Here is a 22,359-nt window from a genome sequence, read left to right as displayed (position 1 = left end):
CTTAAAAACTTGAACAATTTCTGATCTACAGTAAAGTAATAAAAGTACTTAAGATAACAAAAATAGGCATATTATACCAAATTTTAATTCTGCAATCTTCCATCTTTTTGTAATTCTTTTGGTACTTTTTCTTGTACATTTTTTACTTTTTTGATAAAAGTAATTTTTACCAAAAACTTCGTATGGGAATATAGGTAATGAATTCTTGAATCATATTGGCATGCCCATTCTTCAGTTACCAGTTTGAATCTCTTTGCTTAAACTGTGTTACTGGTAGCTCATAAGTGAGTTTAATGACTTTATCTTTAGTTGCTGTGGCAAAAATAATCAATACCATGACAAAAAATTATACTACTTTTGAAGATGCAATGAAGATATTAAAAATTCATTGCTGTCCTGTGCTTGTTCAATGCACAGATTTAATTTTTTTGTTGTTCTCTGAAAGAACTCTTTGAATAATTTATTCTAGATGTTATGGCTGGTTTTTTTGCAGAGTAGAAATAAAGTCATTAAAAGCAGTGTAACACAGTATTAGATAAAAAATTATAATAAAAAAGAGGATCTACAAGTGTCGTGAGGCTGGTTTTGCTATGTTGGAATTTTCCAAACTACTTTGACCATGGTGGAAAACCACTGTAGGATATCCCACATGCATTGTTACTTTAATAAAAGCCTAGATGCATATTTAGTTAGAGGTTTCAAGAGTATTTCAAATTAGCTGAGTGATATTGAAAATACATGTGCTTGCTTAATCAGAACCTTTCCATTAAGGTGTTTCAGCTTTAAGTTACAATTTCTGAAATAACAAAAGAATGAGGGAAAATATGGCTTTATACAACTTTTGAGAAATAAAAATCATTCACAGTTTCCCTTATATTTTCCTGTATTTCAGGAGAATTGAAGGCTCAGTTTTACAATTTCCTGACTCCCCAGTATTGAAAATTAAATGAGGAATAAAATTATCCGCTCACTGATAGTTTCTCATGCAGCCTATCTGATAGACTCACTGTGGAAGGTTTCTGCATAAGATGACAAAACTAAGGAAGAATCCAAGCAGAAATTGTCAAACTCATATTCCAGTAAAATCATCCAAATATTAGCTTCCTGAAAGTGTAAACAAAGCAGACAGTAACTTGGCTTAGGAATTGTGGAATGGGAGAAGACTCTAATTACAGAAATATGAATCAGCCAATAAAGGATAATGGATTTTTTCAGAAGAGAAAAAAAAATGTAAGGTCTTGAACTATGGGGAAAGTGAGAGACTGGTTTTAGAGCATGCACTTGTGATCTTCTTCCAAAATCAGACCTCTCTAACGGGTCTTATAAACCAAATCCTGTAAAATGTGTCCCACTCTGCAGCCCACTTTTCAGTAGAACCTTTAGTATTTTGTAGAGCAGTAAAGGAGAGGGGAAGGTCACTGAAAGGACAAACAAGAAGGATATGTAGGAATATGCCAAAACTTCTACATCCTGTGGAGAAGTGCTCCTCATGGTTTAGTGCAAACACAACAATGAGGAAATCTCTCCAGTTCATCCCTGCCCACGTAACCCACTTCTCCAGACTCTCACACAGGAAAACACACACCAGAGCTGCTCCCAGATGGGAGGAAGATTCAGTCTCCCAGCCTGCATTCACTGTTTCCATGATTCCATTTCTGCAGAACCTCAGCATTCAGCTTTTATCTCCCGTGGCACGGGAATGTTGTGCTAGATATAGACCTTTCGCCAAATCCCAAAATCTTAATTTGATCCAGATCTAGGGCTTTATTTTAATGGCTGATTTATGTGAACTGAGAATGCGGCGTATTGTCCAAATCAGAATTCCATGTCTCAGCAACTGAGTAAAATAAAACCTTGACTTGTGAACACAGAGGTCCGAAGGCAGCAATATAAATATTTTTAAATGCTCAAAGTTTATATTAGATTTAAATTGCTATAAACCATATCCAGCATATTTAAGACAGGATTAGTTTATAAAAAATAATTTAAAAATAGAACACAGCTCAGACAAGATCAATGAATACATTTGGGTAATCCAGGTACAGATTTTAAAGTAAAGTTGATAAGCACTAAAAAAGCAGCAAAACTGCAGATATTTGCACATTAACAAAGAATAAAACCATAGAGAAACATGCTCAGTGCGTTGCTTTTAAATTTTACCCCTTGCCAATTACAAAGGATGTATTTAACAAAAAGCAGCAGAGAATTCTGAATCCATATGATTGCTCTGAGTATAGGAGACTGGACATGATATAGCAGCATCTTCAAAAGTAGCTCCCATGGCATTTTTCCTCATTTTGAGCAGAGGATAAACCTTGTTCATAATTCTCACAGCTTTTCTCTTACTTTCTCTTGGAAGTCTTGTAGGTTTCTTTGCTTCACCCTTGTCAGAGCACGGAGTGTAAACATGGCAAGATGTGCCACCCCAACAAGATGCAAGTAGATGAAGCTTGCTCAGTAGGCACAGACGTTTGGAAGCATGCTTCAAAACACCTTTCCTACGCAAGTTAAAATTTTTTAAAAGCTTATGACAGGAATAACTTTTGATAGGAGAAAGCACATCGTTAAAAAACCCCCGCTTTTCTGGCAAATCAGTGTTCCTGGTCACTAAAGCTTAATAGTGAACAGGTAACCAGACTTCATTTGGTCTAAAATAAACATTGACCAATTAGTACACTCTTCTCTAGACTCATTCTTAGAAATAGGATTGATTTTTTTCCAACATTAACTGGTATGTGGCAGACACCCAGGAACCAGCAAGGGTGATGAAAAGCCTGGCAGACATAAAAGTAAAAATGATGTCTAAAAAAGGAAAGCAATAGAGCAAACATAATTGGCAAATGATGCAATAAGGACAACTTTTCTCTGATTTAATAAGAAAGTGTGTCATCTTTTTAATGGCCCAGAAAGTCACAGATGCAACTTTATACACATTGATCAACTGGTAGGCAGAAAATGGAAATATGTAATAGCAAAGTGATTCTACACAAAAAGTCCACTGCGAAAGAAGAAAAAATATGTAAGAAAAAAAGACGTCAATTAAAATTTGTTAGTAAAGGACAGATTTTTAAGCTAAGATACTTTTTGACACACATCTCAATTTTCTGGAAATTTCCTGTAGTTGCAAATATTCCAAGCTTTTAAGAAACCTGTAGTTATCAATAAGTTAAAAAAATGGGACATCTTGGATAATAAAGAAAGAACAATAGTCATCTAATTAATATTATTTCATGCTGAACAACTTATTTACTCAGCTGTATGTTTGCATGTAAGACTGCTGTTATCTCTGGTATGCAGGAAGAACAGAAAAAAGAACTTTTCTACAGTGTATTATTGACAGACCTACAGCAGAGCATAGAAGAAAAACAGTTTTCAGATTACTTAGTAAGCAATTTACAAGTGTTTTCTCTTGAGTTGAATTCATCAGTACCAGAATGCTTGATTTGTAACCATGTCTTTATACCACCTAATTCTTGATGAATATCAGACAAAGATTGAAGATTTAAAGAAAATTGCAGTGCATATTACTTTAATCTACCAAGGAAATAGCTACAGGTTGATGCCAAGATTTAAAAATTCAAGAAGAAATAGTTTCTAGGGAATAGCTTCATAGATAGAGTGTATGTATTTATTTCACTACCCTGTGTTTATAATTTGGATGTTTCTGCATGGTTAGTACTAATTTTACAGGAAGTTCCACCTGAATATGAGGAAAAAACTGCTTTACTGTACAGGTGACAGAGCACTGGAATAGGTTGCTTGGGGAGGGTGTGGAGTCTCCCTTACTGGAGATATTCAAGAACTGTCTGGACACAATCCTGTGCAATGTACTCTTAGTTGACTCTGCTTGTGCAGAGAGGTTGGGCCAGATGCCCCATGCCCAACCTGACCCATTCTGTGATTATGTGAATATCAACTCTGAAAACATAAGAGAAATCCTGAACACATTTTACATTTATGCTCAGAAATTTAAGTCTAAATTAAGAAGGGAGCACTGAGAGGAGATCTGATCAGTACACACAAATATCTGAAAGGCGGGTGCCAAGAGGATGGAGCCAGACTCTTTTCAGCAGTGCCCAGCAACAGGACGAGGAACAAGGGACATAAACTAGAACACAGGAAGTTCCTCTTCAACATGAGGAAGAACTTCTTTACACTGAGGTTGGCAGAGCTCTGTAACAGCTGCCCAGGGAGGTCATGGAGTCTCCCCTCTCTGGAGACATTCAAAACCTGGACATATTCCTGTGTCACCTACTCTAGGTGACCCTGCCTTGGCAGGGGGTTGGACTGGATGGTCTCCAGAGCTCCCTTCCAACCCTACCAAATGTGTGATTCTGTGAATTGGGCATAAAACTGTCTCAATAAACAATAGGTTGTTCAAGGCTGAAGATATTTTTTTAAAGGAATGTAGACTAAAAGTAATTTATTTACACTTGAATTTCAAGGTAATATAGATGCTTTGCTGCATTTCTACTGAAGAACAGTGGATCTGGATTTGGAAGGTTTTGTGTGTTATTAAATGGATCGGAATTATTAAAGAGAAATTATAGAAAAATGCAGAAAATAACTTGGGGGGTTGGTATATCACTAGACCTAAGTCCCCAGTTTTCCTAAAAACACCCCCCCCCCCCCCCCCCCATTCATGATCAAAGGTCAAAATGTACAAGAACTCCAGAAAAGAAGCCAACGTTAGGGTTCACGGTCAGATTCAGCCACTTCTCAGTACCTCCTAATACCCACATGCTCTTGCTTTCTGGTCTTACAAAGAGCACAGAGTTACACTGGAACTGGGATAAATCTTGACGGAGAGAAAGAAACAGCTGTGTTGCATCTCAAACATGCAGCCATGGCATATATTAGCAAAGGCAGGCACACAAAAATGTATCTTCATCTTAAGCAAAGTACAAACAGGAGGACAATGGTCCATGATTTTTGTAAACTCTTTCCCCAGCTTAGGAATGGATTTGATCCCGAGAAGATTCCCTCTCCCTCAATGTAACCTGACTGATAGAACACAAGTATCTAACACCAGCCCACAGTGTTAAATATACTTCAGGAAAGATTCAGAAAGAAACAGTGTTATTTTTAGAAAAGCAAAAATGCTCCATTTATTATGCTCATTCCAAATTCCAAAAAATTAGATATTTTCCATGCAATGGTGAAATTCCCTTCTGTTGACTTGGCAAAGAAAGGCTACTTTGAACAGATTTTGTACATCTGCTACATCAGGAAAAATACCTGCTGATGATTTTCAAGAGTTTCCCAGCACATAACTCTCTAGAGTAATTCAGCATCTAAATGGCATACAAGTTTCATAATATTTTAAGTCAGAGTAATTGTGTTTAATTTGCCTTTTTGTGGCAAGATACAATCCATTTAGTATGTCAGTGCAAAGGCAACACAACCTGCCACCCAGTGATTAAAGTGCCAGAGTGAGATAGATACTCTGCGAAATTAAACATTTTTCTTACCTTTATTATCTGACATGGCCAAATGAATGCGGAAAAACATTAGGAGCAAAATATTTAGAGGAACATTTCCTTAACATTCAGCAGAGAATAACACCAGCCAGGCAATTTACATTAACTAGGAAAACAGCTACTAATTTTGCTAGTATCTTTGGTACATCTTCAGAAGAGGTTCTTGGTTCCTGAGGTTAAGTATTTTGAATGTCACTGCCTGGAATACAGTAGCACCAGGCTCATAAAAAGAATTCATGGGGCATTTCTCTTGGCAAAACAAGAAGACATCAAAAGCTGACCACTTAAAAATAATACCAAGAGCTTTCAGCATGTGCCTGCATCCAACCTCAGTCACTAGGTTTCTTCTGTACCACTGTCCTCTGTGCTTGCACAGCAGTTTTCCTGCTAAAAAATAAATCTGCATAGTACCTCAGAACAGCCAACTTTCTCTAAGTTGTTTGTGGACAAGTCAGTTTAAGGCATTTCAAAGTAGCTTAGAATGATTACCTTCAATTCTTTTTCCTCCCTGCAAATGCTCTTTTGCTTTCTTGGAGCATATTTCCTTTGCAATACATGCTGACTGGGGAAAGCTCCGTTTTGCTTGCCCTGGTAAAGGGGCTTAAAGAGTTTTAGCTCATCCGTTTTTAGGGGGTTTATTTGAGTGGGTCGTGGGGTTCTAAGGGTTGTGTTTTGGTTTGTTTTAAGATATTTTAGCGGGATAGGAAGGGTAATGGAGAAAGTGAGCTACTTTTCCAGGTTCCTGGATTCCTTTGTTACGCTGGCGGGCGGGAAGGCACTGATGCAAAGCTAGACATTGCCACCCCGTGGCCAGAGTCCCTCGGCTGACCAACGCTGAAGCTGGGCCCGCAAAACTTGGGAGTGTTCAGACTGAATTAGAGGATCAGGGGGATACTGTAACAAGACACTATTTAATGCAGAGGTGCACGATGCAAGGCTGTCAGACTGTGGGAGATGTAGCCCTGCCATCTGTTACTCCAAAGTGAGCTGCTTATCCATGAGAGGGAACAGGGCTGCCCTCCCTTGCATGGACACACACAGAACATGCAGAGTTTGGAGAGGTTTTTTATTGAACCAGGAGAGATGCAGAGGAAGGCCCCTAACTGCATGAGTACAGTACTCTGTATTTTCCTTTTTGGAAACATGAGCTTCTACAGGAGGGCATCCTTTCCAGGAATTAAGTATTCTATACCATTATACCATCACTACAACTTCCTTCTCTACAATCCCATTTTAAAAATGAAGGGGTGACCCTTGGAAACATGTCATTCCTAGATGAGAAAGCACCACAAGTATTTGGCTCTGTATCTGACATGGTTCTAGACATGGAGCTGCTCACAGGCACCAGTTCATGCCTTTCTGGAAGCAGAACCTTGTTATTTCAAATCAAGCAGAACTACCTACAGTGTGTCAGTTCCTGCAGCTTTTAACAGCTCAGCAGGGCTTTTTGGCTCATTAAGAGTATCAAAATTTGCTACTGATCAACTACATAACTCATTCTGGGGAGAAGCCCTCTGAATCTTCATGTGCTTCCTCTGTCTGCTTTTCATTTATCATTCAAACATCCTATTCCTCACTGTCTTTTCTAACAAATAAACTCTGCAGCAGTATGTTTTTTATACCCTATCTAGGAGGTATCTGGACTCCATGCTGTTCAGCCTTTATGCTTCATTAAGCTGGAAGAATGTTCTACCAGTTATCTGGCCAAAATTTATCATTTACCTGATCATAACAGCTGTGGGAAAAGAGTTTTATTTCCATTCAATAAAGACTTGCACCAGGGAGCTCACCAGATAGGATTCATCTCACGCACCTGTGAAATTCTACATTGCAGACAGTTGACCATTCTCTGATGCTAAAGAGACTACAGCCACCTAACAGGTGTCTCCAAGGGAAGATGAATCCTACCACTGCTGATTGGATGAACAGAACTTAACTGTGTAATCCTTTTACTCAAATTCAGTTCCTCCCAGAACCTGTAAATTCCAAATTTGCTGTTCAAGTGCATTGATTGCATTTGTTATTTCAGAATCATAAAATGTTGTTGTGCTCCCTGGAGGAAAAGATGTATTTAAAGATAACATGTTTTGGAGCAGCTTTTAAAAATAAAACATGCCATTTATATACATAATAGGAATGCAGTTCTTTGAAATCCTCTGCCTATGATGCACTTTAACCACATGGAGTAGCAAAGCAGACTTCACATGTCACCAGGGCAAGGAGATAATTCAGGTCCTGCCTTTTCAAAAACCAGATACATTTTTATATACTGATGTACTGGCTTTAAGGGAATGGTCAAGAAATTCCATGTACTATACACTGCTCAAGCACAGTTTAACACTAAAGGGTGAATTAATAATATAGAACTAGATTGCTATGAAAGCAAAAATTCTGTGGAATCAAAGCAAAAAGATGAAGTAGCCATGCAAGAAAGAAGATAGGCCTTATCAGCAGAATTGAATTCCAGATAAAGTCAGCTTCCCTTCCCAGAATATAGAGACAGCTATGATTACAGCAATCAGAGTCAGCAAGAGGTTATAAATTTAGCTAGTCTGAAAACCAAATGAAATGGAAAATAGACTGTCAAGCACTGAAAAGCAAGTTAATGAACAGAGAGCAACATTCACAATTTTCACAGCTCTGCAGAGATCATACAGGACTTTTGTTGAGTTTTCAGGTCAAGACAATGAAGAGCATATGGGATAACTAATTTCCCATGCTTAGTGGGACAATATGACACCAGTATGAATCTGAGTCATCAAGTCATTACTAAGACATCATTACATTAAAATTTTCAGCTTTACAGTGTCAAAAGCGAAAACAAGCAAACAAAATGCTTATTGTGCAGAGAGCCTTCTAGAAATAGCAAATACAAAGTGTTTAATCCCAAAGGTACAGCACTGAAATGCCACTTCACTTTGTGGACCTTGATCTAAGAGCAGGACCATAGAGAGTTACCTTGTCTACCTAAGTCATCACACCTCTTCAAGGTAACTAAAAGGTCCCAGTTATCATGATAGTGGAAATTATCTGTTATATAGACCATGGGGAGACCAAGGAAAAAGATGCACTTCCCACTTCCCTGGAGAATATCTTCAGTTTCAGTCTCATTTATATTATATGTATATATATACACAAATATATGCAATATACATGTAATATATACATATATGTACATACATATATGTATATCCTCTCTCCCTGTAGGAAAGAAGTAAAAAAGCTGACAAAAAATTCACAAGGTTGAAAAGATGACAAAAATCAAATACCTGAATATATAAATAGAAAGAATTCAGAGCATGCTCTGAGTAACAGATTCTAGGCAAAAAATAGTTTCTTAGGCAAAAAAACCAAGGCAATGAGATTACATGGATACAGAGATCAGGAAAAAAAAATAAAGGTATGTTTTTCACCTTTCCCCAGGCTTGACAGTATAAACAAACATAATATGTAGCCAACAGCCCCATCTGGTTTCTGAGACTGCATGTGCAACTTCCAAAAACACTTCCATATTTCCATTCTTTGCAATATCCCTTAAAAATAAAATAAACCAGCACCTTCTGTAGAGAGTTCTTAAGAGAATGAAAAGGCATAATCTTAAAGTGAATCTGAGAATGATCTAATATGTAATTTCTATCATAGCTTTGGTATGATGTTTTGAGTCACAAAGATTCAGAATTATCAAAATAAACAATCTGGATTTTTTTGTAACTAAAGTGAAATAATACATTTTTCTGAAAAATATTTATCTCTATGTAACAAGTAGGAAACACTGTAATAAGTCATTGCAGACAATACTGACAGTTCTGGAAAGGGCAGTTAAACAAATTGTCTTCAAAAACAGGGAAGGAGGGCCTTCACATGACCACCAAAATCCACAAAACTGCTACTCACATTCTGACAGCTTCAGTTTTACAGTTCTAAAAATCAGTTAGTTATTATTACAATATGTATGTGAGTTTTCTTGAATTATAAGATAAAGCTTAAATGGTCCCCATAAGTACTGCAGTAGGTGCATTTGACAGAAAAAAGGGGCAATGTCTGGGGAACTGGGTAAAACCATTTCTCAACCCTACCTAACATGCTTGTGCAGATGCATTTACTTGATGTCAAAAAAAGTAATAAAGCTAGGTCAGGCAAAGGAAGCCACAATTCATGTTGAATGGGTTTTCTTCTGTAATACTTTATTAGATATTTTTCATTACATCTATGCATTAATCATTTTCCAATATCCAGCAAGGCAGAAAGACACAGCAAAGAAAAATGTAAAAAAAGGAGACTGTTGAGTTTTGATTTACAGACTGATCCTTAAACAACAAGTACAAGATTATGTATCTTAAAGACAATGAAATGTAGTTCACTGTCATATAAACTGGTAATTTAGTCTGGGATGATGAGCTCCAGCTTACAGCACACGGATAATGAGTCATTGAATGACGTCTGCATCCTCCTACAAAGCCAGTGCAGTATTTCCTCAGGTACTTCTGGAGTAGTTAGTCTGCCTTTTCCAAAAATGGTTATGAACTCTTGTAACACTGATCAGGAGCTAAATTTATTCTCCTAACATTCAGCTCTGTTGCAAAGGTTCTTGCCTTTTGGTAACAGAAGAGAGACATTTCCCGATCCACGAGGAAGTTATGGTAGATCACAGCAAGCCTGGTGTAAATCTTCAGCTGAGCTTTTTTATTGCCCAGGTCCATGGCAGCAGCAAGTGCCAAGTGGTAATAGCCAGCTGCATCAAAGGGGTCCTGAAATAAGAGGCTCAAATCTAGTACAGCCAGTGCAAGAGGACAGCAGAGCTCAGGTTTGTAAGTATCTAACAAGAATGATACAGATTCTGAGCTTCAGTTTGCCCACTTTACTGTTTACATTCCAAACACACAGAACCAGAACATGGCAAAATCTGATTCTATGAAATATTAATTGATATAAAATTTTGCTACAGAAGTTGTTAACATTTCTTACCTTAAGGTCATAGAATATAATATCTCCTAAGATTGAGTACACCTTGACATAATAGAGTGTTTCCTCCTCAAACTCCAGAGGAGAGGAGCAGAGGGACAAGGCCTTTAAATAGAAGTGTTCAGCTAGTTCACAGTGACCCAAATGGTGATGGATGGTTGCCAGACGATGGTAAGCTATTCTTTCATTTAGCTGATTTCCTAATGAGATAACATATGAGTCAGGATAAAAACAAAGAGACAAAGTACTCAAATCTATGCTACTTTAAAAAAATTTCTATATTGAATTTGCTGAGCTTTTATTGAATAAAATCAGTTTTGCTTAAGAGATACATGGTCAAAACCTGCCCTGCAAGAAAAATCCTATGGAATTTCTGAATTTCCTGCTGTAGGATTTGAAAGTGTCTGGGATTTTAAGAAACAACTACATTCATCTCTCATGTGCGTATATGTATATATATATAATAAAATATATATACACACACACTGCATACTTACAAAGAATACAAAGAGATTATTATGAAAGAAATTAAAGAAAGTTAATGGGAATAAAGACTCCCTTGTCCATCCCAATATGTATTTTACATGAAACATTATGACAAAAATATTATTTTCAGACTGATCAAAATGACCTATCCGTGCTTTTACAGAGGGTTAGGAAGGTTGCTAATCAGTTGAACAGCTCCCAAACTTGAAGAATAGTAATTTTGAAACTAGACCTATCATTTTTGATTTTTCCATCTTATGTTGGTTCACTATCAATGCTAGGAGCAAATCTGAAAGTATTTGGCACACTCAAAAGCCTCTTAGGACAATATTATTCTGAGTATTGTATCTGAGCTGTTAGAAGCACACTCAATTTGGACATTAAATTCCAGGTTTAATTCTATGCCCTACCAAAGGTTTTCCATTTGATCCTAAATTAGAAGAGGAAGTAATAAATTGCTCATTCTTGAATAGAGGAAAAAAACAGTAATTATAGTAGTGCTATGAAATCCTGGCAAGAACTGACTAGATGCAATGGAAGAAAACTTCAGAGTTCTGCTGTGTTTTTAGAGGTATTGCTCATACTCAGCTATAATGGAAATTGTTCTTACCTAAATTTACACTGAGGACGAGAGCTACTCTTGCATATTCCAGACTTTCCTCATAAATCTTCAGATTCATCAGCAATTCCACCAACTTATTGCATAATCTGAGTTCAGTGGTTTCGTTGCCAGTCTGAACAGCAAGTGGGAGAGCCCTGTCCTGAAATACACAGCATCAGCTTAGGTATGGCTGAATCCCAAGATGTGCGCTGACAGGATCTCATTTATGTCAAATCAAGTAATTTCTGGTTTCATTTTGCTCTTTGCTTAGAATGGTTCTTGGAACCAGAAGAGGATTTGAAAGAGGTGATATCTACTAAAACCATGACAAGTACGCAGCTGCAATAGGTTATAGACAGTTTGCTGAGAGGTTCAGCTTTTGGTTCAGCATTTGTAAAATACCTGCTATGGTAGGAGGTACATAACTATCAATGCAGCAGAAAAACTGCACAAACCCTGTAGAAAGTCACTGCTTTCTCCTTTTCCCAAGTACCATTGAAAAATATGTCTCCAGCAGCTTCAAACAATTCCATTCCTAAATTTGGATTTCCAGTGCAAAGAGCAGCATCCTGAGCAACCTGAAAAGAAAACAAGGAATGGGGAAGGAAAGAAAGAAATTGAATCTTGGTTATTCCATGGTAAAAAAGAATTAGCAATTGAAAATATTAGCAATTGAAAAAAAGATCTCTCCTATTAAAATGACAAGAAAGGCTATATTTGATGCAAACATGCTCTTTTTTGGTACCCTGTCTTTAAGCCAGTGGCAGTAGCTGAAGAAGAAAAAAGTCCAGGCTTCCCTTTTTCTGGCAATAGTATCTTGCTACCTTTTTCAGCACATGACACCCTGAAAACAACAGTGTATTTGATAGCTGCCACATACTAAATTTGAATTAGATCAAACATATCATAGAAATACATTCAAAGTGCAAGTTGGATATTGCTAACTGCAGATTTAAAAGCCTGTGAACTGATTTCTGTAAATAAATGCAGGTCTACTATTCTACTCTCATGGATAAGTACATGCCTTGTTAGCAAAAAGGATTTAATAAAAAAAGCATGCAAAGCAAGAATACCAGGATTCTCAGTTATTGATAGAAAAAATAGTCATGAAAATGTGTTTTTTACATAAGTCCAGGTTAAGCATCTTGCTCTGGCTTTGTCTTCCTTGGTTTTCAAATTGCATTCAATTAAAACAAATCCTTCTTTCTACTTAAGCACAGAGATGTGCAAGATATGTGTCTCTGCTCTCACAGCTGAAAAGACACCCCTAAGACAACCCTGTGGTGCTTTAGAGCTGGTAAATGGTGATGAAGAAACATACAGAATTAACAGGCAGTAAGAAAGGTCACTGCCCAAAATCCTTCCAGAGTCAAGCAACAGATTAAAATGGAGCATCAGTGGAAAATGCTGAGACTTTCCTATCAGCTGCTGAGCATTACATCAGTGATGTCACTATATGTTCAGAACATCAACTGGCAAAGTCTATGGAATTTTTGTATCTAATTACTTACTCTTACCATGCCACCTGCACAACACTGACACCATGTGCATGCCTGGAAGGGTTGACAACATACCTGAATATAAAGATCCACCAGCTCATTCTGCCTCAGAACATAATATATCTTTCCTGCCCGTAGCCAAGCATATGCCTCCTTCTCTTTTTTCTGGAGATCTATAAATATTCCAAGGCTTCTTTTGGTATATTCCAGAGCTGACCTGTAGGCCCTGAAACAGGGAAAAGTGCTAACCACAAAGGGGTTTCTTCAGAATTGCAAATGGTTTTCTTCAGTGAGAAAAGCCTTATGTTAATATGAGACACATTCTGTTTCCCCTATTTAGTGCACAATTATAATTTCTCAGCTATATTACACTGGTAACTAGAGAACTCAGTCTTTTTCCTTTTTTTTAATCTATGTTTCTTGTTAGATTGTTAGCTATTATATTATTATATATTATAAAAATATGTTATATATATAACATATTATATATATGTAGTTATGTTATCCATACAATTTATCATGTTATATTGTATATTATTTCAAGATAGTTTATATGTGTCCTTCCTCTACCTCAAACTTGTGAGAAGTAGAAAAGTCTTTCCTCATCTTTAACTCTTTTACCATTTATGGATTTTTCCTAAAAACTTCAGAAAGAAATTGCATCTAATATTTTTTTTTATAATCTATGCATCTGAGTTAAGTGCAATTCAGACTAATCAGAAATTATTGAAAGAAGCAGGAGAAACTGGGAGGAGAGTGGTAGGGCAGAGTGGTAGGCACATGGGACATGTCATGATCAGTTCTAGCAACATTTAAATTATCAGATTTATTGATGTTATGGTGCTTTATACCAGACATAGAAACCCCAGACTCATTAAATCTTTCTCCATCTTATGCTGGACTCCCATCACCTTGACCCAATGCATTTTCTACTGAGCACAAGACACAAATATATTAAAATATAAAGTAACCATCACAGAGAACCCTTACACAGTGCAACTTCAGAACAGCTACTTAGGCCTCCAAAGAGAGCCAAAACAAATCTAAAAGTAATACCCCACTTTGTATTTCAAACTATCGAGATTTTAGTTGTTTACAAGATCTCATCTGAGGGGGGGGAAAAAAAAATAAATCACAGAATACTGTGATACTGTGCTATTATCTGGTAGCATGCTAAGATTACACAGTCAACATCTGGGAGCCAGGCTCTTGGGATATAAAAATTCCATGTACTACAAGCACGCATACAGCTTCTCCAGCTACTGAAATCTTTCTGCGAATTCCAGGCAGCTTGAAATCTTAACCAATTTCTTGGTCTTCAGTCTCTCCAAAGGACAGTCACCAACTATATCATTAAAAAGCAGTAACAAAGCAAAATAAATTGGGTGCCCTTCTAAGCATGTTAGATACTCAGACTACAGCCACTGGGTGCTAGATGCTAGAATAGGCATCTGTTCTCTTTCCACCACTGAGAATATTTTTTGCATCCTTACTGAGGCATGCTTGAAAATATCTGAATCTAAATAACTGCTTGAAGTACACCAAGAAAAAAATCAGACAAAACAGCCTTAAAAAACACTTCAAATACTCTTAGAGAAAACTTAGTCTCCTCAGCACTTGTTACTATAATTTAACTTGTGCAGTATGTTATTTCAACAGATTGGAGCAAAAAAATTGTTATTTGGAAAATAAGAGCAATATAGGAATTGCTGAAGAGTAACACTATGCAGGTTTGAACATTGGCTTCGTACTTACATAAGTTTGGGAAAAAAAAGCCTTTCCTCGAAGAGCAACACTTACATAGAGGCAATTTAACGCCTGAACTGTTTGGAATATGTCCTTTAGTGTCTTAAAAAAAAAAGTCTTGGACAAATCATTGCAAATGAATCACCTGATGTAGCAATCATCAAGAGCTGTATAACATATAATAGGTTTAAAATGTATTTACATCGATTTTAAAAATAAATTGGTTCTTGAAGTGGTGCTAATCCCTCCAGAACATCTTGTCTCCCTTGAGAGATTACAGTTACTTAAAAAGAAACAAGAAAATTCTCCATTAGCACTGGAGTCTTCAACTCTGATAAAGCGTGTTACCAAAGCAGAGGGGAAAAACAAAAAAAAAATCAGTCATAGTCAGCTTTTGCACAAATTGAGATCCTTTGCAAGATAGAAAAGTTAAAATCAGAATGAAAATAAAAGTCATTCACCGTGTCTTACCTCTCTGTTCCTAAAGACAAATAGAGCTGACTAATGGTTTCCAAAATTTGTCCCTCCAGAACTTTGTTGGACATCTTTCTAGCTAAAGATAGTTGATATTCATTGTAGATGACACATTGAGTCTCATTGGGAACAACTGTAGTGTAGAACTGACACAGCAGTTTAATTGCTTGTAGTTGGCCTAAGATAATAGATTGGAAATACGAACATGAATCTCTGTTTTAAAATGAAAGTTAATTAATTTTAAAATTATTCATTCTCACTGTTTCACAAATTACAGCAGAGACAATGAAAAATATAGAAATCATAAAAAGAATATCCTACTGCCATTTTGTTCAACCCTAAGTTAACAAAGGCTAGAGGTTACTTCAAACTTCATTTCCAAAAGAAAACAGTAACAGAGTCACCTTCCCTGCAAAAGCTGTCTTAATCATGGTAGGAAGAATAACAAAGATATGCAGCTTCTAAATACAGATCTAATATACCTATATCAGCAACATTCCCAAACAGGGTACATTTTGTAACTTATAAAAGATATACTTACTCTCCAGATGACTCATCTCCATGGCAACTAAAAAAGCCCATTCATAATAGAACCTTCCTTTCTCTTTTTCAGTTCCACCAACATAATAATATCCCAGCTGAAGGAGGACTTGGATAAAGTCTTGACCACAGTCCATAATTGGAAGCTTGGAGAATAGCTTAACTGCCCTGATGAAATAATGTTCTGCCAGCTTGCTGGCTGCTGCATGCAGGCAGAGTGCCCCAAAATTAGCCAGGGCTATGGCTTGGTTGTGGGTCATCTCAGTCTCTTCTGAAAGACGCAGTGCTTTGTAGTAGCTCTCAGCAGCTTCTTTTGTGTTGTTTGTCCTTTTCAAAGCAATGGCCAGCATGTTATAAGCGATGCCGAGTTGCTGGGGATTGCTCCATGCAGAGCCTACAACAGCATTTAAAATGGCTAAAGCCACATCATATTGCTTGTAAAGAATGTACAGCCAAGCAAGCGAAACCAAATAGTTAATAGTTTCCTCTGGCTTAGCAGAAGCAGAGCCCAGTGCTTTCATCATGTAAGCAATGGCTTTTCCATACTGTTTGTGGTGGCTGTAGAGCTTTGCTAAGCTAAGATAGAGAGTGCTGCACAGTCCTTCCTGCTCATTTGTAAACACAGAAGAAAGTGCTTGTATGAGGTAAGGTGCAATTTGGGATGGGAGTATTTGCCCGAGTTTTCTCAGGCCATCTACTCTGGGAGCATTTTTGATGACTAAATCAATCCTTTTCAGGGAATCCATTAAGTTACTGGTGCTCTGGCAAGAGGTAACTTTTATACAGCTTAATACGATGTGTGGCAAACACTTTTCGTGGTAGGACTCTGCTAGTTTGAAGTAACAGTTGTTGGATAAAGTGTTTTGTAAGCCCAGGTCATTGAGCAACAGCTGAAATCTTTCCAAGAATGGCAGTGCTTCTTGGTGTTGTTTGCGTGCACTGTAATGTTTTGCCAGTAGAAAGCATGCCCTTGCCTCTGCATGTTTGTTCTGGCTCAAAATTGTCCTCTTCAGAGCATACTTCAGTATATCTGCCTCCAGGTCAGCACTGCAAATGTAGTTGGGAATTCCCATGAGAAGAGATGCAGCCTTGTCAAAAACATGAGTACACTTCTCTTTGTTCTTCTGGGTCAAGTAGATGACTGTTAGATTTGTATAAAGAGCCATCACAAAGCACAAATCATTAAACTCTCCAGCTACTGCTCTCAATGCCTCCTCAAAATACACTCGAGCTTGGGAAAACTTCAGCTTTTTAACACTGAGCCTGCCTAAGAGAAAGCACAGCCTTGCTAGTGCCCAGGACAGGCCTGCTTTCTTTGCTGCTTCCCTTGCTAATCTTAAAAAACTAACCAGGTCTTCTTCTTCTGAAAATCCATAAAACATGCAATTGGTAAAAGAATAAGAGAAATCATACAGGCTTTGGAAGCTGCTCTCATACTCTTTCCTATTTAAGAAGAGTAACAATGGCTCAAAGATGTCAGATGCTTGAACATCATCTTGACATACGTGGAAACAAGGCCCTTCAGATAGAAGAAATATTTCAGTCTTTGAAGACCCAGCAGATTCCTTCCCTTCAGCAGTTGGCTCTTCAGCTTGAGAAGCCTCCAAATTCTTGAAGTTCTTCAGCAATTCTTCTATCTTGCCATTCTTGCTAGTGGATCCCGTGCTAGAAGGTGAGCATGGGATGTCTGAAATTTAAAAATAAATTACAGATCACAACTTCCTGTATGAATGCACACAAAGATCTTTGATAGACCAACTACAACATTTGTCAGTGAAGATCACAAAAGTTACAAAAGAAGTTACAAGAACATTATGTAAACATACTGTGATTTCTTAACAGTATGTGTAGGAAACAAGCCAAAGGTGTAAAAAGATATCAAGAAGGATGAAGTGTGGGAGACTGGAGGAGTGAGAGTAAACTTGCCACATGTAAGCAGGTTAGTGATGAGTACACTTGTCTAGCCAGGCCCAGGGCTGAAGTCCAGGATTAATTCAAACTGCATTTTGTCTGTGTATACTCAAAAAGTACACTCAGTGTATGTTTTCTGTTCTCGCCATGTGTACATGAGCAAGAGACCTGCCACAGAAATACAATTCAGACTAGCTAGTAAGCAGAAGAAAATCAAGGACGACCCAAGGTCTGAAGTGGAGGCTGGATAAAGGGCCCAAAGTCAGGACATGGATGCTGGCTGGACTTATGGTGTGAAAGAAGTGGGAATTCAACCATTCGAGTAGAGTAAGGGTATGCCTGGGCCCTGACAGCATGCTAAGGCAGCTTAGCCAGGGCAGGGAGTAAGACTGTGCTACTTGAGCTGGTGAAGTCTCACATGGGTGCTTGGGGCTGTCTGCAAAGGTTCTGTTCTGTCCAGGTACAGCCAGACAGGCCTGTGTATTGTTTATTAGGATTTCTTCTATCAATCCTCAGCCCTTATTCTCTGCTGGCACAGATTATCTTTCACAAAATTACCAATTTGTGGCAACTGATGTGGCCATTGATCTAAATTCTCCTAGTGACAACATTGTTGAATACCTCTCGAGTATAGTAAAGACAGATACTCCATCAATTCTTAGTCTTCCCACTGTTTCCCAGCCCAGTTAATAGGACGGGGATTAGGGATGGAGTATACAGTCAGTCAGTTCTTAAACTTCCAGCTGCAGATCAACAGGAGCTTGTTGAAGCTACAGATTTAGAGCTCAATTCCCTTAGAATCTCATTTCTGAAACTGCAGCAGAATCATAAATATAAAAAATGTTGCTTAGGAAAATGTAATACAATATGAATAATGATAGTGACAGCTTAGCAACAAAATGCCAAAGGGAAATAATTCTGCATCCTCAACAAAATATTTCCTTTGGGAAATCTATTTCTGGGACGAAGTTTTCAAGCAGACACAAAAAAATCTGCAGGAATTCAAACTCAGCAGTTGCCACGTGCCCCATAAACAGTATTTTGCCTTGATTAACAATGTGGAGGGGCTGGGAGGTGGTGCATGCGTGTGTCACATCAGTAAAAGTCTTAAAATTTGCAGTTGGATAGTAAGTTCTGAGAAAGGCATCTGATACCAGTGAAAACCCACAATGTCCTACTGAAAACCTAGTGAGAAAGGGTTAAAGCAAAATCTCAGAAAGCAAACAATGGGAAAAGAAAATTGGCATTTGAAGAGACATTAGAAGGAGAATAGCTGGCAAATACACCAAAAAATACCAGAAGTCTCATTAATTTTATGTAAAAATTGTATGTGTATGAAGTATTACCACATTCATGAGCTTTATGAAATTCAGGTTCTTCTAATGCATCTGTAGGAAATAAAAAATCATGTTAGCTATAGTGACTTGGTTATTTTTCAGTTTTAAATCTCCTAAAATTAGGCTATATTTAGTTGATAATTCTTTATGTCAGAAGAACTTGAGATGTCCCAGAAATTTGGAAGAAAAGAAATATTCTAAGTTTGACCCAAAACTAACAGGGACTTACCCTCCTGCTGACACAATTCACTGCTTCTACATGGCTATCATCATGCAGCTACCTCTGCTCAGTAAGGTGGGGAACATATCACATTCAGAATTAAAGCCAACCTGTCCTGCATGAGGGAAGCATTTCTGCTGCATTAAAATGCAAGTGGGCAGCAAAGATGATCATTCTCCAACCAGCTCATAAAATGAGATAACAAGGAGCCCTTAATATTTTTAGTGTCACTCCCAGGGTAATGGGGAGGGGGTGGGAAGGGAAATTATTTAGGGTTGCTTGTGTAGATAAGTGTCAGACTTTTGTGGCCATTCCAATAGCAGGTGGGTGAAAAAATATCAGTCTGATTTTAAAAGATTGCTCTTAATTCTGTAGACATTATAACTACAGATCTGGCTTTACATTTAAACACTGCACATCTGTAGAGCATTTAAGAATTACTATTGTGTAGCAGATATTTGTCAAGGTATTTCAGCTGTCATGCTGCATTTCAGGAATATTTTCACCATCTTTCATACACTTGATGCAACAGAAGCGGTACTGAGGTTATGAAGGATATATACAAAAGCAGAGGCTCACAGACCTATTTAAGCTCTATTTAAGCTGATGGAAAGCTACTGTACCAGCCTTTGAGAATGACCTCTCACTGACTGTTTACTTCTGGATCTCCTTTTTATAAATGCTTTCCTGACTTTGGTGGATGAAAGCCACAGATGTTTACAGTAGTTGTAACTTAATTCTCTGAATATCTAATCAGGGAAGTGCTCATAAGTAAATACTTCTCAGTAGATTAATGTAGAAGGAAGGAATTGAAAATCCATTTACTCAGATCATACAACAAAATATCAAGTGAATATTGAAAATGCTTTCTCTGGATAAATTATGTGGATCAATTGAGCTGTTTAAGAGAAAAGTGGTAAAGATGGTACTATGAGCTGGGGAGGACATAAAAGAAGGTGGCACTTAAAAAGATTAGGGAGGAGATGTGGTGAAAAATGCACAACAGCAAAAATAGCAGTACATCCATTAAGCCCATGACACTGCTTTAGTACCTTAGAGGTTTGAGCTTTTGTTCCCAGGCTTTTCATTTGAGTGCAGGAGGTGAGATGGGGAGGCATTTTGCACACTGCCAGGGCAGGTCTGACATGCCTTAGTTATTGCTCACACATACACAAAGATTTGCAGAATTAAACCAACACACCCAACTCAAACCTACACACTGGCTCCTCTCAAACTGGAGCCTACAGGCCTGGCTCTCAGGATGGCACTAATGGAGATAAAACTTTTTTAGACATTTGACAAGGATATGCATCATCAACAGCCTGTGGTGGGGTAAGAAGTTGCTACCTCTGTTCAGTTCAGCAAGACTATTGCATTACCCTGCCTTACAGTAAGTCTATAAAGGTGAAACCCCAGTTAGCCCAATTGCTTATGCAAAGCACAGAGAAATAACATCTCTATCAGAAATTATGTTTATATGACTAGATTTTGCTATTTTTCTATACCTTTGAAAATTAAATCAAGCATGAAGAGGTGTGTGTTTGCATTAGCTGTCAATAATTATTATGCTGCGCTACTTTCCCAAGACGAAAATCCTGCAGTGTTTGGGTGAACATACTGCCTTTTACAATGCAGCCATGTGAAATTATAATTTAAAATTCAGTCATGTAAAAGCTTGCAGATCTGTTCAGCTCAGTAAGAGTTTTTAAAAGCCTGCTGTTTAAATTCACTCAGAAAAAAAAAAAGGACAAAAGAAGATTTGCAAATGCTTTTCTGGGAAAAGTCTTGAAACAGCAGAAAAATAACGAAGATAATATAAAGGATTTTTACATGCCATATCAAAGATCCAATTGAATACCAAGGTATTTCAAAATAGGTGCAAATTATGGAATCTCATTGAAAAAATATTATACCAGGGATATAAGGACTACACATGTATCTTGTGCAGTGAAAAGGAGTAAAAGTCATACTTACCTATTCTGTACACAGAGCAAACATCTGTGATGGAGGTTTGTTTCAAAAAATGTACTACTTCTTCCAGATTTTTTTCTTTTGAAAAAAAAGATAGCTCTTCTGCTTCAAGAAGATCCAGATCTTGTTGTCTAGCAAGGAAAGAAGTAACTTTGAAGATGTCTGAAAGCAGATTTGGCTTAAGGAGCTCACTGCATCAGTCAAATATGAACTTGTTGGAGAAACTAATACAATCTTTACATTATAGGTTGTGTTGTGTTCAAAATTAGTTTCAGTCAATTTATAAAATTTGCATATAAACTGATAGCAAACATGCTTACAGCTAACAGTTTATGCCATATCAGAGAAAGTTTTCTGTCAGTGTCATGGTATAGCATTTTATAAGAGTATTTATTAGAAGTACAAGTCTTGAAGGACTTTATGGTATTGATTTTCTAATCTAAGCCTAAAGTTACATATTAAATGGACCTGCAAGCAGCATTGAAGAACTCCTTTTTTCAGCATGCAAACAGTTCAGGCATATTAATAAGAGCAGCCTATTTACATGTTGCCAATGCATGATGAAATACACCCTTTTTAGAGGTTTCAGTCTCCATTATTAGCAAATATTTGCAGAGGTCCCATTAGAGGCAAGTTAAGGTGTATAACTGAGGGTGCTAGGAAAAAAACAGAACTTGGATGCTTTAACATAGATCTCTTGGGAGAGAGCCTTCTGCAAGGGTAAAGCTGCTTGGATCTTGTGAGACAAAGCATAGACATTAAACCAATATAATAACTCCAGAAACCTCTTTGTCCAGGAAGAAACTCAGCTACAGACTAATAGTATTTTGCAACATTTAAGCAGACTTCATATTCCGAATCCTTTGCAGTTTTGACTGATACATGCTATGACAATTCACATTAAAACAACAACAAAGCCCCAAAACAAAAACCCAAAAAAACCCCAAAAACCAACCAAACAAGATCCCCAAACAAAAAAAACAAACAAACAAACAAAAAAAACCCAAAAAAAACCAAAAAAAACCCCCCAAACCCCCAAAAAATCCCAAAACATATTAAAAAACCCCCACACCCTGATTTTAATGTTCATCATTTTAAAGCTTAAAAGACTAAGTCTTTTTTGTTTATGAGC

General features: G+C 37.4%; 1 protein-coding gene across 4 annotated transcripts in view; it reads right to left on the bottom strand.

Moving 5' to 3' along the window:
* Positions 1–9,643: 9,643 nt before the first annotated feature.
* Positions 9,644–22,359, bottom strand: part of SH3TC1 (SH3 domain and tetratricopeptide repeats 1) — a 29,518-nt gene continuing 16,802 nt past the window's right edge. For 2 of the 4 annotated variants that reach the window (XM_042052892.1, XM_042052896.1), the window contains 9 exons: positions 21,231–21,358; positions 19,046–19,087; positions 15,790–17,475; positions 15,246–15,426; positions 13,104–13,272; positions 11,985–12,107; positions 11,539–11,689; positions 10,446–10,642; positions 9,644–10,228 (listed from right to left, as the gene is read on the bottom strand). In XM_042052892.1, the coding sequence (XP_041908826.1) occupies positions 9,998–10,228; positions 10,446–10,642; positions 11,539–11,689; positions 11,985–12,107; positions 13,104–13,272; positions 15,246–15,426; positions 15,790–17,475; positions 19,046–19,087; positions 21,231–21,358 (2,908 nt within the window). In that variant the 3' untranslated portion in view covers positions 9,644–9,997. Of the gene's footprint in view, positions 10,229–10,445; positions 10,643–11,538; positions 11,690–11,984; positions 12,108–13,103; positions 13,273–15,245; positions 15,427–15,789; positions 17,476–19,045; positions 19,088–21,230; positions 21,359–22,359 lie in introns of those variants that run through there. The other 2 variants (XM_042052893.1, XM_042052895.1) reach the window with 2 other exon arrangements.

The sequence above is a fragment of the Corvus kubaryi genome, unplaced genomic scaffold (assembly GCF_017639235.1).
Source record: "Corvus kubaryi isolate FWS band 111438036 unplaced genomic scaffold, C.kubaryi_AGA036_p1.0 split1-131, whole genome shotgun sequence".
In the NCBI taxonomy this organism is placed as follows: domain Eukaryota; kingdom Metazoa; phylum Chordata; class Aves; order Passeriformes; family Corvidae; genus Corvus; species Corvus kubaryi.
Note: the sequence above shows the minus strand (reverse complement) of the source record. Positions and strands in the feature narration are given on the sequence as shown.